We start from the raw sequence: 16,133 nt of genomic DNA on the forward strand, positions 1-16,133 counted from the left end.
TTTCTCCCCGCCCTCTCTTTTCCAGATCATCCGCAAAGTTGTGCGGCAGATAGAGTCGTCTGGTGGCGATGACACCCGGGAGCACGAGGAGGTGATTGTCGAGGGGCCCCCGGAAGATCCTGGGGAGATGGAAGTTGATATTGATAACTTTATGAGACACATCAAGGTACTGTGGTGGCCGCAGCCTCTGAGGCACTCGCTCTTCCGAGTGGCCCGGCACCTGTACCTGCTGCTCGCCTCTGCGCCCGGCACTCCGGGTTCCAGTCTGCGCTGTGCTCACCCGTCTGGGTTCCCCTTCGGGCCTTCCTCTCCCCGGGAGGCCATGTTGCCACCCGCTCCGGATGATGCCTTTCATTCTCTTGCCCACTTGTTGCCTGTCTCTCTGTGCGATCTGTCCTGTGTTCTGTCTCTGCTGCTGTCTCCAGGTGGAGCGGAGAGGGAATAGCCTGCAGCCGGACCTGATAGAGGGCAGGAAGGGGGCTCAGATAGTGAAGCGGGCAAGCCTGAAAAGGGGGAAGCAGTGATCTCGAGCACCCCCCTCAAATGGCCTCTCTGGAGGTAACAGTCTTTCTGCATCCTTTCTGCATGGCTTGGTCTTCGTGGAGTGGCTGGGCCCGGTGATGGCTGCTCACATCTCACCCGCCCCTCCCAGCATGGTGCAGGGTGGCAGCGTTGCTGTGGTCCAGGGGCATGGATTCTCGTCCCCACTTTCCAACTGTGTCTCCGACTCTCGATTGCCTCATCCAGAAAGCAGAGTCAACACTAGCTGCTGACCTGCCTCTCAGGAAGTGCAAAAGTACAGAGTTGAAAAATGCTTGGATGAGTGACAGCGCTTGGTAATCGCCGCAGTAACATCACCCTAGCAACCAAGCAGTGGGGACCTGGGAGATGGGGACAGGGCATCAGAGAGGGTAGCTGAGTCTGTCTAGCCTGTGCTGGTCCAACCCACAGTGACAGACTTAGAACTGGACTGTCCCTTGAACCTGGAGCCCTGCAGACGTCCCCTCCAACCTAAGGCCTCCATTCTCCTTGGTGGTTCTTGGAACCTGTCGCTCCCCTGCTTTCTAGGAAAGGGCGAAGTTCGCAGGGCCAGGGGTGGTGGTGTTGTCCCCACAGGCCAGGAGGGCTGTGGGGCCCTGGTGCATGGCGTGCGTGAGCATGGGCCGTGTGCTGAGAAGCCTGGTGTGCGGTGATGTGCCGGGAAGCAGGGCCGTGAAGGTGTTCCAGCCGGCCCTGTGGTGCTGGGGGCTTCAGCGGCCCCTCTGACCTCGTCCTCCCTGAGGGATCCTGTACTGAGCTGCCCCGAGGTTCTTCACTGCACCCGGCTCGGGGCAGCTCAGTACAGGATGCGTCGGGGCGGGAGTCGGCAGGCAGCGAGGAAGCACCGCGGCCCCAGCGCAGCACTAACCCGGCTGCTGCCATCTAAACCCCCAGACCCCGGCTCTGGTCCGAGCGGCGAGCCAGCTCCGGCTTTCTGCTCTCGGCAAAAAGCAGAGCCATTGCTGCTCCCAGCCGCCAGAAGTGCTGACTCTGGGCTTCCCGAGATACCTCGGCACTTGGCAAAAAGGGGCTGGCAGACCCAGCTATGGGATAAAATTAGACCTGACTCCTCAGCAGCTTCCCTTAAGGAGGTCACAGCGTTAACCCCGGCACTGCCAGGGGGTCCTGCCAGGCTGCTGGTTTAGGAGATTAGCTGTGATCAGCCCTGGAAATAATCCAAAGGTGCAAATAATTAGAAACTCCTCTGCTTCTGTTCCTGATGGCGGCAGCAGGGGCTTTAAACTCAGCTCCTGTCTGGCTTGGGTCCTCCTGACAGCCCTGAACAGGAGAGAGGCAGCCCCAAAGCCAGCCTGAGAAGAAGGGCCGTGCCTAGGAATTTTTTTTTTTCCTGTGGATGCTCTATCTGCACCACCCACAGGGATGTGGGTCCAGACCACTGAGTTGGGTGTCAGGGACACAGAGCAGCCTGGCTCCAGCACAGTCCTGGGGCCTCTGCCCAGAAAAGGCCAGGGGTGTGTGGTGGGACAGTGGGGAGGGAGCCAGTAGTGAGGCGGGCACCTGCCTGGGTCCCAAAGAGCCCACAATGCCCTCCCCTCCCAGCAAGACAGACTGCAGAGAGGATGGTGAAGGGGCTGCAAGCTCTCTGGTCCTTAATGCTACCACCCACTTGCAAGCATGTGCAGTCGGCCTTCATGATTCGTGGACTCCACACTTGCAGATCCACCTACTAACTCAAATGTGTGCTCACCCCCAAACCGACACTCGCAGCACGTCCACGGTCACTCGCGGGCCCACGCACAGTGGTGAGAAATTTGAGTCTGCTCCCAGCTGAAGTCAAACGAGGTGGCGCTCTGCCCTCTGGTTTCAGTTCTCATACCATATATAAACAAGTGTCTTTTTTGTAGTGTATTTAATGCCACAGGCTGATTTCTTTTCTTTTTTTGTATTTTGGGGGCTATCTGGTGTTGATTTTGCTGTTTAAAATGGCCTCCAAGCCCAGCCAGTGTAGCTTGGTGATTGAGCATTGACCTATGAACCAGAATGTCACGGTTCGATTCCTGGTCAGGGCACATGCCCGGGTTATGGGCTCAATCCCCAGTAGGGGGCATGCAGGAGGCAGCTAATCCATGATTCTCTCTCATCATTGGTGTTTGTATGTATCTCTCCCTCTCCCTTCCTCTCTGAAATGAAAAAATATATATATTTATAAAAATAAAATAAGATGGCCTCCAAGACTAGTGCTGCAGAGCTGTCTAGTGTTCCTAAGTGCAGGAGGCTGTGACATGGAAAATACATGTGTTCCATGAGCTTCATTCAAGCATGAGTTAGAGCACTGTTGGCCATGCATTCAATGTTAATGAGCCAATGATATATATTAAAGAGGTGTCTTTAAACAGAAACTCACATCGCACAAGGTTATGTATTCATTAGTTGACAAAAATATTGTGAACGGAGGCTGGCAGGAGCCTGGCGCTGTATTTTCCTCAGGAGTAATGGTTCAGTACCGGCTAATCCAGTGTTTGTGGCCAATTTTGTAGAACATTACTGGAGATAACGAGAATCGATGCATATATTGCAAAGAGGGTGAAGGCTGGGGCTTGGGTCTAGATTGAGGCCTGGCTCCTCTGATTTACAGGTTGTGAAGGGTAAAGGAGAACACCTGTATTCTGGCGCTTAATCAGTCACAGAGCTTATTTGTAGTGTGACCTGGACAAGTCTGTTGATCTTTCAAAGCCTTGGGTTCCTTGGTCAGAAAATAACAATGACACAGATATCCCCTTTCAGGGAGGGTGACTGGGGAGTTTATGTTTGTGAACCGACTTTGTAAAGCGTAAGTTCTAATCCGCTGTTTCTCGAAGTGTTATCTTGCATCCCTGCCACTCAGTCCTCTGAGAGTCTGGTTAAAAATGCAGACTCCTGGTCCTGGCCCAGACCCCCCCGGATTAAAGTTCTAGGACTCAGCTTCTGCATCAGCTTAAGTGATTTTGACATGCATATGGAAGAGTGAGTTATGATGGCTGGTTTTGGTTTTCCCTTACAAACCTCCTAGAGGTGATGTGGCACAGTTGTAGAGTTTAGATTTAAAAGGTGAGCTGGAAGGAATGATGGTTAGAGTTGGTTCCGAGATGTGGAACACCCCCAAAGGGCAGAACACCCATCCCCCAGGAGGACCGAGCAGACAACAACCGCTCCTTCTGATGTCCCCACAGCCACTCCCACCTTGGGAAGAAGTTTACATGTAAGGCCTAGCAGGTGGGGGAGGGGAGCTTTTGGGTAGTTTTTAAGAAGTTAGACAATTGCTGTTCAGTCAAGGCCTGATAGTTTGGGGCAGACCGTAGCAGCTGGTGAGTTTTGCTTTGTGCCCAAGTACTTAGGGCCAAGAAAAAGGGTGTCGGAGCTGTTAGAACGACAGCATGGAGCTGGGCAGCTGGAGGGCTGTGGGCAGACCTGGGACAGGGCCTGGTTCCTGGCAGTCCTCTGCACCTATCTGGCTCCGCCTTCTGGGACTCTCGGAAAGCTGAAAGCTGCAGCGTGAAAGGCTGCTGGGTGTTTTGTTTCCTTTTTAAGAGACACTTTCTATTCAAACAGTAGGGTTGCAAGACTCGTGTTAGCTCTGACAGTAGAATATTTTAGGTTTAAAATGTAATCATCTCAATGGGAAGGGGCAGGGGGGGCAGGGGGGCAAGGGGTCGTGTTTTATTTGCTGTTTTAAGTTACAGTCCACCCTCACTCCCGGATATTGCAGGTGATTGAAGTCTGGGCTGGGGAGAGGGGAGCGAGAGCCACAGACACTGAGTAGAGGGTGGGAACAGGTGGGACAGCTCAGAGAGTTGCATTGAGGAAAAGAACCCGACCAGTGCAGCCACCGAGTGTGGGGGGGCTCCGTATAGGGTAAGATCTTTCTCGAGGGGCCCCCAGGAGAAGGGGTGCGGGACTGAGGAAGAATACTGGACGCGGCCAGGAGACTTGCATTCTGCTCCCCGTCCTGCTGCTGCCTGGGCGCTCCCACTGGGCCTGTCCGCTCTTCGGGAGTCTCCGTTTACCCACAGGTGAAACGAGCAGTCACCACAGAATGGTCTCTTCTGCTCCCTGCCTGGGCAGAAAAGCGGGTGAGAGATTGTAGCCTGACTTCCCCAGATGTTACAAGGTCTCTTATTGGAGGCACGCTCAGCACTGGGGTAGGCAGTTGGGGGACCACCAGGAAGGGTAAGGCCTGCTGTTGCCCTCAGAGAGTCTGTACTGCAGCGAGGGGAAGCATGCAGACAGGAAAGGGAATGACGACAGCATTTCCAGAGAGTCCATTTGTAGTTACATTCACATACCGTTTACTGTCCGAAGCACTTTATATACCTTCAGTTCTTCTAAACATCATAATAAGCTAATGAGGTGCTTCTTCTTCTTCTTTTGTTAATCCTCATTGAGGATATTTTCCCATTGATTTTCTTTTTTTAAGAGAGTGGAAGGGAAAGGGGAGAGAGAGAGAAACATCTATGTGAGAGAGACACATCAATTGATTGCCTATCTCACGTGCCCCAACCAGGGCCCAGGACAGGGTATCGAGCCTACATTCCCTTAACCAGAATCAAACCCGGGACCCCTCAGTCCACAGGCCAACACTCTACCCACTGAGCCAAAGGAGCCTGGGTGAGGTGCATCTTCTTATTGCCCTTGTTTCCCAGCGGAGGAAACGGAGCTATAGAGAGCGTAAGTAACCTGACCAAGGTCGCACAGCAGGAAATTGGCTGAGACAGGACATGAACCTCAGGCAGTCTGGCTCCAGAGTTCATGCTCTTAACCACTACGCTGTGTGATTGCTCTAAATAAAGGTAGCGACAGGAGGGAAGTTTCCAGGGTTGTGAGGGGAGAAACAAGAGTGAGCCAGCGTCATCAGGAAGGCTTTGCGGAAGAGAGGTCTTGAGGGCGGCGGGCAGAACTTTAGGGGAGAGGAGAGAGCATAGTACCCCTGCCGGGAGAGCCACGGACAAAGGCAGGCAGCTGGCAGGCACTGGGGGCTCGAAGGCAGGGTACTATGACGGAAGAGTCATGTCCTCCAAGGTGACAGCTCCTTCAAGCCACAGCAGTAGAAGGCCTCTGGCCAGGAACCTAGCACCACCCTCCCATTCCTGGAGAACCATTCAGAGTGAGTTCACCTTGGTCACCTCCAGCTTCCTCCCCAACCCTGTCACCCCTAGGGCCCCAGACAGCTCTGCGTGGGGACAGAATGGGGCTCTGCGTTCCTGTGCCACTTCCTGCACCACCCAGGAGAGTGGCAGCTCCTCTTTATTTAAGTGTCCTCCTTTTCCTCGTCCATCCCAAGGTCCCTGCAGACAATCCCAAGTGGCTGGTCTTGGAAACAGAGTTTCACCCCAGGTTGGGGGATGAGGCACTGTGGGGTGGCAGGAGTGGGGTCTTGCTGCGAATCCCAGGCCGCAGAATGTGGAACTGAGGCTGCAGGCGAAGTGCTGTCTTCTAGCCTGAAGCACAGTATGTTAGGGAGACTACACCGGTCTTCCAACGATCTCGTGGCCACAGCAGAGGCTGTCTGTCCACGGGGCATGGGGAGACGAGCTAGAGGCCCTTGACAGTAAGAGCTGTGGACCAGAACCCAAGAGGCACTGCTGTCCCTTCGAGCCATGACCTTGTCTCCTCCATCTCCGGGACCCCGGGGTTGACACACAGCAGATATCGATGCATGTTGGCTACAATGAACAGAAAAAGTAGAGGGTCCCGCTGCCTAGCCTAGCCCCTCTCTTGGCACAAGCCCTGGCTCATGATCATGGCCCCTTTCGTAGGTACAAGACCTGCTCATTTCTCCCCCAGGTGACTGCGTAGGCATGAGAGCCTCCTGCCTCCTCTCTGAGGCTCTGAGCACCCACACAGGAGGGTTTTGTATGGGAACTAGGATCGGCCAGGTCAGCCACCTCTGAGAGGCAGCCTCTGGGCTGGGGAGTGGGAACGGGTGGCTGGTATTTCAGGAAGGTCGGGGCTTGCAGCTCAACACCTTTCTGATGATCACCCTGCTTGGGGAGGCTGCTTTTCCTGAATCAGATCCTGCCTGAGCAGCCAGCACAAAACTCAGTATTTGGGGTTTTTGCTGGGAGTTGCACCTTTAAATTCTAAGTATCTCCTTCTCTCTTTGTGTCCCTTAGGATCACACCTCGACACCCAACCCTTGAACTCCACACACTCTGCCATGCACACAGGAGGAGAGCTGGACCGGAGGGCAGCACAACGGCGCACATGTTCCTCTAGGCTAACGGCATGATCTCCGTAAGGGACTTCCTCTAGTCTCCTATTCGCATGAACGACCGACTGTAGACGCATGACCTACAGTCCTCAATCCTGCCTCTAGCGACAACCGATCTCTGTTCTGTTGGGAATCAGGACAAAAGCAGCAAGAATGGGGGGTGGGGGGTGGGAGAGGGATAGAAAGCAAGCGCAAGAGAGCGCATGAACGCGGAAGTGAACAAGGGCTCTTTGTGGCTGGGGATGATATATTTTTTTAAAACATTTTCATTTTGACTTGTTACAGGGTACTTATTTTTTCAATATCTCTAAGAAATCTATATGGGCTTCCTGGAAAGAAAAAAGAAAGAGAACTAGGCTTGAAATCAGTTCAGCACCTTAATCCTATGTCCTCATCTGCCAGCCTTCCCTACCCACACACACCCCCATTCCATTTGTGACAGCCCCTCCCTCTCCCCAGTGGACCGCCCCCACCCCCACCCCCGAGAACCCTCTACATGACATTAAGGACACGCACAGAGGCACCTCTCCCCTCTACTCAGTATACACACAGATTTTACTGTGATGTCTGAAGCTGTATAGAATCTCCTGTGGATAAACTGGAATTTTTTTTATGTTGCCTCTCTCTCTCTCTCTCTCTCTCTCTCTCTCTCTCTCTCTCGCTCTCTGCCAGTTTCAGTATTAATCATCTTCCCATGGAAAATCATTACCTTTGGAGTGCATTCGGGGTTCCTTGTGTTAGGGACTTAAGAAGCTGAGGTGAGGACCCCAGGGCGTAGCTGTAGGGCCCACAGGGAGCCAGTGCCCCGTCTCAAAGGGTCTTGGCTCTCAGTTGGTGGCTGTCCCGGGATTGCACCAGCATGTTCACTAGAGAAGAGGTTTTCTATATCTTCAAGCACCTATATCATAGTCTGTGTTCAAAGTGTAAACTGTACAGTAATCAGCCTTGTGTATATGAAAAATAATAAATACTATGCAAACCAATAGAAACACTTTAGCAGTATGTGCACAGCACTAACAGCTCAGCTCTGGGCTTCTCCGGGCTGCTAGGAGCCACAGCCCGTCTCTTTGAAAGAGGGAGCAGGGCTGGGGAATGCATCTGTGGGTTCTCAGAAGTCAGCCGCCCCCAAGGTCTCCCAGAGTGAACTCGGTGCTCTAAGTCCAGGCAGCCGGCGGGATGGGGGGCCTAGGCTGACAGCCTCAGTCTCCCCACTCTGACCAAGCCCCTCCGCCCACCTGGAGAGGAGGGTGAGGGGCCCACTCCTGACCACATGCCCAGGGGAGGGCCAGCCGGAGGAGGAGAGAGCTGACCACCAGGAGGCCTGGGGCTAGGAAGGAGACCCCCCTAGGCCAGGCCTCCGGTCGGGGCAGGAAGGAAACAGACAGCTGGCTGTTCCTAGCCTCGGTGCCGGTGCCACCCGGGAAGAGCCTTAAAGTTACATCAGAGCCTCCGGCAGAGGGAGGCCCAAATCAGCACAAACCGCCCCGTCCTGCGCGGCGGGCGCCCTCCAGGGCCAGAGAGAGATTGGCAGGCTCTGCTGGCTGTCCCAGAGCCACTGTTCGCGGGGGCCAGTCACCCTCCTCCCTGCCACTCTTCTGACGCGTCCTCAGAACACATTCACACTTTCCAAGTAGCACAGACGCCCCCTCAGTGTCAGAGCCCCCCACCGCCCTGGTGCCCGTCGCCAGCCTCGCAGGTCCTGGCGCAGCAGGGCAGCTGGGCGGCCGGGCTGAGTGGAGCCCCGCCGCCGGCCCAGGCGCTTCTGTTGGTCCCGGCGGTTTTTGCTTTCAGAGGGGCCAGCCCGGGAGAGGACAGCTGAGCTGGCGGCCTCAGGCCCCCCAGGCTGTGCCCCAGCAAGTGCAGCGCCCGCCCTCCCTGCGGGGCAGGAGCGCAGGGCTGCCGGCGCGGGCCGGGCGGCTCAGCCAGAGCCCGCCGGTCCCCAGGGCGGGCCACTTGGCCGGAGGAAGACAGGCGCAGGGCCCTCCGCCCCATCCTGTCCCGTCCTGCCCCGGCCGCCGCTGCAGCCGCCCCGTAGCCCCTCGCAGAGCCTGCGCCCGGCCCAGCCTATGCTTTGGCACCTTCTGCTCTGTACGGCTTGGCTGCTTGGCCCCGCGGCCGGCCCTGGCGGCATGGCTGCCCGCTCTGGTTGCTAATAGGAGCTGTTAGGGGAGGAGTTTGGGGTCTCCACACGATGCCTAGAGAATGCTGCAGTCTGCACACTAGACGCTTTTTAGAAGTTTTGGAATCACCTTGATTTTTCTAATTGTTATGAAAATAAATCTTTTCTCGACTCTCTCCCACATGCTCTGTAATCGGGAGGGAATTCCCCTTGCCCACTATGATGTATAGACCATTCTCCCTACACCAGCTGAACAAATGTCAAAATTAATAAAGAAATTGACTCATGGCACACGGCTCCATCTGTCCTTTTCGGTTCATCCTTGGGGGGGTTTGAGGGACTGAGGCAGGAGTGTAGCCTGAGGGTGGATCACTCAGCAGGGTGGCCTGCACCCTAACGAGGTGCCCAGCTTCCAGAAACCTGGACAGTCCCCCGTAATCAGGGCCACCCACTCTGGGAGCAGCTCCCCAACCCCTGAGATGGTGGAACAGATTTCTGACCCACCTAATGACAACAAGATGGGGGCTAGTCCAAGGTGGAGGGGGACATCACAAACCACCAGGGTACATGGCTGAGTCTGGGGCTGGCATACACTCAGGGGGAGCCCCTAGCAACCCCTGTGAAGGCGTCTGGCCCCTGCACTAATGCCATTCAAAGCTGAGGAACTTTTGGGAAAAGCACCCTGTTCCTAACAATTAGTTCCTAACACTGCATGCAAGACTGGCCATCACCGCTGGCCTCAGTTTCCTCATCTGTCAAATGGGAGAACAGATTTAGCGCTTGTGTGTCATCCTGGGGTCCCAGAACATGAATGCCTTTGCCAAGTTGACATTAAATAAGAACCAAGTCACTCACTGCAGCTCTTCTTTCTCAGAAGTTCCCATTGTTGCCGGTGACAACGTCACAGGGGCAGGTTCCTAGGAATACTCCCAGCCCTCACTCTGAAGCTTCTCTCTCGGCATCAGAAAAGCCACCCAGACCACGGGGCCAGACAGCGCTATGCAACCGCATGGCCCAGAGGGTTTTCAAAAGCACAAGTTCAATTGCCTGGGTGGGGCTTGGGGGCAACACTGGAATTTGGAACTAAGTTTCCTAAAATAGCGGCTTGGTAGCACAGCCCACTCAGATGGATTAAAACCTTTTTCTTGTTTTTAATCCAAACTTCTAGAAAGACAATTCCACACACAGCCTTTGTGAAGCCTTTCTTGCATTGAGTTATGCTAGAGAGAGCATGGCTCAGAGACCAGCTCCACCATGAGCGGCGTGGGGAGTCGGGCTCTGAGCGAGAGGGCGCCCCCTGACTCCTGGGTCCTCGGCCTCCCGCTGGAAACCAAGCTGGCAAAGGGGTGCTTCTGGTCTCGCACCTGCCAAAGCACGCCTGTGGGGAGTGAGAGCCCAGGAGCTCACTGCGGTCAGGAAAGGCTTGGGGTGCCGGGCAGAGGAGGGACAGAAGTCCACCCGCCCAGGAGTCACTCTTTCCTGGCATTTGGTCTGTTCAGACCGGTAACGTGCTTATTTCCATTAACAAAACCAGACACTGCAAGAAAGGATGCTGACCCTTAACCAAGCCATTCACTGCTATTTCCCTGTTTGTAAAATGAGAGCCCAGAAAAGCCTTGTATGTTGTAAAATTTCAGGGGGGGGGGGGCATGTAGGTGCTCTGTGATTCAATCTGGTTTTATTCATCAAAAATACACTGAGCGCCAACCAAGTGCCCGGCACAGGGAACCACTGCTGAAGCAACAGCTTCCCAGCCAACGAAGATTCCCAACTCAGGTGCCAAGCCAGACAGAATATGGCAATTGCCCCAGCAGAGGCACGAAGGATTCCTCGGTGGAGGAGGAAGGGACGACAGAGGTGATCAGGGAAGGCTGCCCAGAGGCAGAGGCAGGAAGAACACACACCCAGCATGCCCAGAGCTGCCCCCTCTGCCTGGCAGACTCCCACCCCCAGGCTCTCAGGCCAGCCACAGGGATCTGCATTCCCCTCCCGAAAGCCCAGCCTCCCCACTTACCCATCCCAGCAGGGAGGAGGGAAACAGGCATCCACGCTCTGACAGCACACTCCCACGGAGGCTCGGGCATCTGCCCCCAGGGGCCTGACCCAGCACCTCCGGACAGCGACCCCTGAACGGGGCCTCCTGCCTTCAGGAGAGCAGCTGCAAGAACTGAGACTGACAGCCAGCAGCTGCCTCAGGAGCCTCCAGCCCCCACCCACCCACCTTTTCCTAGATGCTGGATGGACTTGGGGACCAGGAGCAGGTGGACCCTCTGAGAATGAACAGAGCTTTCAGAGCTCTCTCTCTCTCTCTCTCTCTCTCTCTCTCTCTCTCTCTCACACACACACACACACACACACACACACACACTGGCTGATTTTACAGTCAATCTTTCAAAGTGCAATTTGTCTAGGAAAAGCCAATGTGAGGCCCATGTGGACTTCAACCAATGGCGACGCAGCTGGCGCGGCTCAGCCAGTCTCCGGTCTGTATTCTAATGGGCCATATCTTTATCAGGGAAATGTGGCTTCTCTGAACTTAAAACTTCTCATGGAGGGTCCCCAGACTCCGAGGCAGAGGAGGGGTCTGAGCTGAGGCGTGGGAACCGCCTTTCCCCGGGCCTGGCAGGGAGAGAGGGAAGGGGTGCGGGCAAGGCTCTCACCTGGCCCGGAGCACCTGACTTCCGAGCAGGTGACGTGGGCGACAGTCCCTGGGCGGCAGCCGGGCCGATGCCTTAGGTGGGAAGGCGGTGGGATCTGGGGCCGCTTTTGAGCCTCCAAACCTACCATGGGATTCTGGGCCCGATCTCGGGGTCTGAGGGTTTAGGAGCCTGGATCTGGGCTTCCTGCCCCCCCTCACCCTGACCCAGGGAACATGGAGTCCAACCTGCAAGGGACGTTCCTGCTGAACAACACGCCGCTGGCTCAGTTCTCGGAGATGAAGGCCCCCGTGTGCCAGTACTCGGTGCAGAACTCCTTCTACAAGCTCAGCCCGCCGGGGCTGGGCCCGCAGCTGGCCGCCGGGACCCCGCACGGCATCACAGACATCCTGAGCAGGCCCGTGGCCACGCCGAACAGCAGCCTGCTCTCCGGCTACCCCCACGTGGCGGGCTTCGGTGGACTGGGCTCCCAGGGCGTCTACTATGGCCCCCAGGTGGGGAATTTTCCCAAGGCTGGGAACGAGTACCCCACCCGGACCCGGAACTGCTGGGCGGACACGGGCCAGGACTGGCGAGGCGGGCGGCAGTGCAGCAACAGTGAGTACGGTGGGGGGGTGGCCGGGGGGGGGGGTGGAGAGGAGGTGTTGTAAGGGGACACTCACAGGGCCCACCCCACCACCCACTTCTCCTCAGTGGCCATCAGACACCTCTCCCAGCTGGGTGCAGGGCACAGTTCTCCCCTCCACATCCCATGATTCTCCCCTCCATCTTGCTTGGACAGGGCGTCTTCCCCCCACTCCCCACCCTTACCAGCTGCCACCTCAGCTGCCCTCCTAGGGAACCCGGGTCTCTGGGTCTGGGGAAGACCTCATGGCCCACACCCACCCGGCGCAGGTCCAGCTGGCAGCTCACCTCACTTCTCCCACCCAGAAACCGTGTCCCCACTTCTTCATCCGCAGCCGACAATGCTGTCCCCAGTGAGGAGCAGCTGCCTCCGCATCCTCTTCCCAGACAGCCCACTCAGGCCTGGCTCCCTCCAGCGGCACAGGGTGCAGTGACCCCACTGCAGTCCCACCTGCGATCTAGGGGGCTTGTTTCCTACCGTCCTCCTCAAGGCTCATGTCCATAGCCCAGCGACAACCGCCCAGCCCCCGGGGGCAGCTGCTGAGCCAGGTCGGACTCCATGTAGCTGTGGTGGGGGCTGTCCTCCCCCTACCCATCCCCAAACCTATTTTCTAAGAACCGGCTGGAGGAGGGGGCAGGACACGCACAGACAGGTGAGGCTCCCCTGGGAGGCAGGGAGGGCACAGTGGCTGCCGGAGCCATCCCCTGCCACGAGGCCCTGCCTGCACTCCTGTCTGAACGCAGGGCCGCCCACTGCAATAGGTCCCAGCTGAGGAAACCGGGAACCTGGCTCCTTCCCTCCCTCCGCTGCACTGCTCCAGGCGGCCCCACTGCCTGGCAGACCACCCCTCACGCAACCTGGAACAGCGAGTTCCTGGGGGTGAAGACCCCGTCTCTTGAAACTTATTTTATAACCTAGTTTGGGGGGCGCTTTAGGCTTCAGGCAGTCTTCCCTCTCACCTCCATCTTCCTCCCCACGCCAAACACACACATTCCCCACCCTCCTGCTCTTCAGTCCTGGTGCCAGCACACCCACACACAGGAAACCTCTAAGAAAGTCAGTGGTTGAGTTAACAAAGGGAGAGAGGACTGAAAAGGAGCTCTCTAGAGAGGTCTCTTCCCCTTTCCGTGCCTCAGTTTCCCCACTGGTAGCATGAGGAGGCGGGACATGGGCCACCAGGCTGCACTGAACAAGGCCCGACAGGTGGGCCCTCTGCTTATTCTGGGGCCTGCAGCCCTCCAGCCCAGCTCCTTCCTAGCAGGCCGCCTTGGCGGGGCGGAGGGCCAGGTCTTGAGCCTCTGTGTCCACACTCTCCAGTGTGGGTGACTCCCAGGCCTGGGGACAGGGGAGAGCAGTAACTTGGGGCTTATGGCTCTGGAGACCTGGAAAATAGGATCTCAGGAACAAGGAAGTCAGGAGGGGAGGAATTCTCAGGCCCCTCAGCCCTGATTGCGGGTGGAAGGTGCCTAATCCCTCTCTTGGTGTCCCTGAGATGGAGGGGAAACTCTCTTGCCCCCGGGGGAAGGCGGCATCCGGGTAAGAACATTAAACACAGGTATGGTCCATGGCAGGCCCTCAGTCTCCTCTGTCGCTAAGTAGCTGTAACCTGGGGCAGGTGCCTTTCCAACAGGTGTCTGCCCGTCCGGACATGGCCGAGGTCAACGTCACTGTTATCAGAATGTCAGGAACGCTGCTCATGGGAGAGGTGTCATAACCCACCCCCCCCCCCAACTTCAGCGGCTTCTCTGTAGGTGGGGGAGGGGGGAGACAGGGCAGACACCCCACTCAGCCTGCTAACCGCACTTGTCCTTCCTCCTGCCAGCCCCTGACGCCCTGGGTGACAGCATCCACAAGAAAAAGCACACTCGGCCCACCTTCACGGGGCACCAGATCTTTGCCCTGGAGAAGACCTTTGAGCAGACCAAGTACTTGGCTGGCCCTGAGAGGGCCCGGCTGGCGTACTCCCTGGGGATGACCGAGTCGCAGGTCAAGGTGAGTGTGTGCGGGAGACGGTGACTGCCTGGCAGAGAGGGGCGTGAAGGACAGGATGCATCCTTGCTCTCCTAGCAACTCCCAGCTCTCGGCGAGGGGCCTCCTGCAGTTTGGGCACTGCCCGCCCACCCAACCCTAGAGATGGCGGTAATTACCTTAACCACAAAACGGCTGTCGAGACTGAGCCCAGTTTTGAAAACTTTATTTGTAGCAGCTCCTTTGACCCTCACAGCAACCTTGCGATGGGTATTACTACCCATGTTACAGATTAAACACAGTCTGAGCTGAGCCTCACTCAAGGTCACCCGGGGGGTAAGTGCAGAGATGGGAATCAAACCCGGATCCATGGGACGCCAGCCTCAGGCTTTCCTCTGCACCGTCTGGGCTGGAAATTTCGAGAGCTGGTGGCAGCCTCTGACCCAGATCAGGAGTCAGCCTCTGGACCACGTTGGGACTGGATTCAGGCTATTAGCTGGCAGAGGAAGTTGACCTTGGTTTACCAAATTTTAAAGTTTGGGAAAGTTCGGATGGGATGCCAGATGCAGGGAGCCTGGAAGACGCATGCAGGGGTCACGCTCATGCCCATACACCCCAGAGAGCCTGAGCTCTGTAAGGCCTTTTGCCTCCTGAGGCTCCTGGAGGCAGCTTTGATCTCTCCCAAGGGACTGTGAGAGCCGGGACACCAAAGACCGCTGTGAGCTGTGCTGGGACTGCCCGGCTCTGTGACATGGCGACAGGCTTAAGGGTAAAGGAAGTGCCGGGGAAGGTGGGGACTCAGGACGGTTCTGGGCTCTGCTCAGGGCCCTGGGTCTCCAGCCACTGAGCCTCCTGGCCAGCCCAGGATTCACTCTGCTGGAGAGAGAGCTGCGCATCTAAGTGGAACGAAACTCTTACATATTTTTCTGCTTTGGGTGCTTTTCTGAACTCTTCAACTATCTCAAGCATGGAGACTATATTATTTTTATAATTCAGGGGAAATTTTTTAATGAAGTTCAGTGAGGGACTGTGGAGCTATAAGAAGGGGTGACTCCTGAGCACCTACTGATGTGCCTCACCTGGCTGCACCCTCCCCATCCCCCTGTCCCAGCATCTTCCACCCAAGCACCACCCGGAGGGTTACAGCTCAGCCTACAGGGCTGCTGCACTCGCAATGGTTATTGTGTGCTGCCCCCTGAAAAACTCGTGTGACTACGACAGCCTGCTCTGTCATTAAGCCACTGGTTTACTATGATAATAAGGTCCGCGAGCACTTGCCTCCGAGCGGGCCCCCTACCCCAGGGCCGCGCGCGCCGTGTGCGATCCGCGGTCTCTCTCGCCCCAGGTGTGGTTCCAGAACCGCAGGACCAAGTGGCGCAAGAAGAGCGCCCTGGAGCCCTCGTCCTCCACGCCCCGGGCCCCTGGCGGCGCGGGCGCGGGCGGGGACCGCGCGGCCTCGGAGAACGAGGACGACGAGTACAACAAGCCGCTGGACCCCGACTCGGACGACGAGAAGATCCGCCTGCTGCTCCGCAAGCACCGCGCCGCCTTCTCGGTGCTGAGCCTGGGCGCGCACAGCGTCTGAGCCCGCCCGCCGCCCCGCCGCCCCGCCGCCCCGCTCTCAGCCGGCCGCCTGCAGCCCCCTCCCCTCCCCGCTGCCCGGACGGCGGGCGCCGCGCTAACCTGGGGGGGCTGCAGCGGAAGAGGGAGGGGGAGGGGGAGAGGAAGGAGGAGGAGGAGGAGGAGGAGGAGGAGGAGGAGGAGGAGGAGGAGGAGGAGGAGGGTCAGAGTCGGGTGGAGAAGACCAGCCTGGCTGAGAGAGGAGGGAGCAAAGAGGGAGCCAGAAACTGGTCCCGAGACCAGCACCCTCTCTGCCTCTGGCCCCCCTGGGGACCCAGGCCTTGCCCGCCAGCTCTGCAGATTCCTAAGCGCACAGGTAGATAAAATGACCAGACTCGGCAACCGGGACCCTGGCTGTGGGGTCCCAGACACACCACCAGGATCCAGCTGTTGGGG

At 57.2% G+C, this 16,133-nt stretch overlaps 2 protein-coding genes across 13 annotated transcripts in view; both read left to right on the forward strand.

Moving 5' to 3' along the window:
- The window catches only part of ANK1 (ankyrin 1), a 211,453-nt gene extending 202,298 nt beyond the window's left edge, over window positions 1–9,155 (forward strand). For 4 of the 12 annotated variants that reach the window (XM_059685305.1, XM_059685313.1, XM_059685306.1 and 1 more), the window contains 3 exons: window positions 26–166; window positions 426–558; window positions 6,651–9,155. In XM_059685305.1, the coding sequence (XP_059541288.1) occupies window positions 26–166; window positions 426–524 (240 nt within the window). In that variant the 3' untranslated portion in view covers window positions 525–558; window positions 6,651–9,155. The remainder of the gene's footprint in view (window positions 1–25; window positions 167–425; window positions 559–6,650) is intronic. The other 8 variants (XM_059685309.1, XM_059685312.1, XM_059685315.1 and 5 more) reach the window with 2 other exon arrangements.
- A 2,222-nt stretch (window positions 9,156–11,377) lies between these two features.
- Window positions 11,378–15,789, forward strand: NKX6-3 (NK6 homeobox 3). Its single transcript, XM_059681095.1, has 3 exons — window positions 11,378–12,121; window positions 13,972–14,141; window positions 15,463–15,789. Exons 1-3 carry the CDS (start codon window positions 11,740–11,742, stop codon window positions 15,700–15,702), a joined length of 792 nt encoding a protein of 263 aa, XP_059537078.1. The 5' UTR covers window positions 11,378–11,739; the 3' UTR covers window positions 15,703–15,789.
- Window positions 15,790–16,133: the final 344 nt, after the last annotated feature.

The sequence above is a fragment of the Myotis daubentonii genome, chromosome 2, assembly GCF_963259705.1.
Source record: "Myotis daubentonii chromosome 2, mMyoDau2.1, whole genome shotgun sequence".
In the NCBI taxonomy this organism is placed as follows: Eukaryota; Metazoa; Chordata; class Mammalia; order Chiroptera; family Vespertilionidae; genus Myotis; species Myotis daubentonii.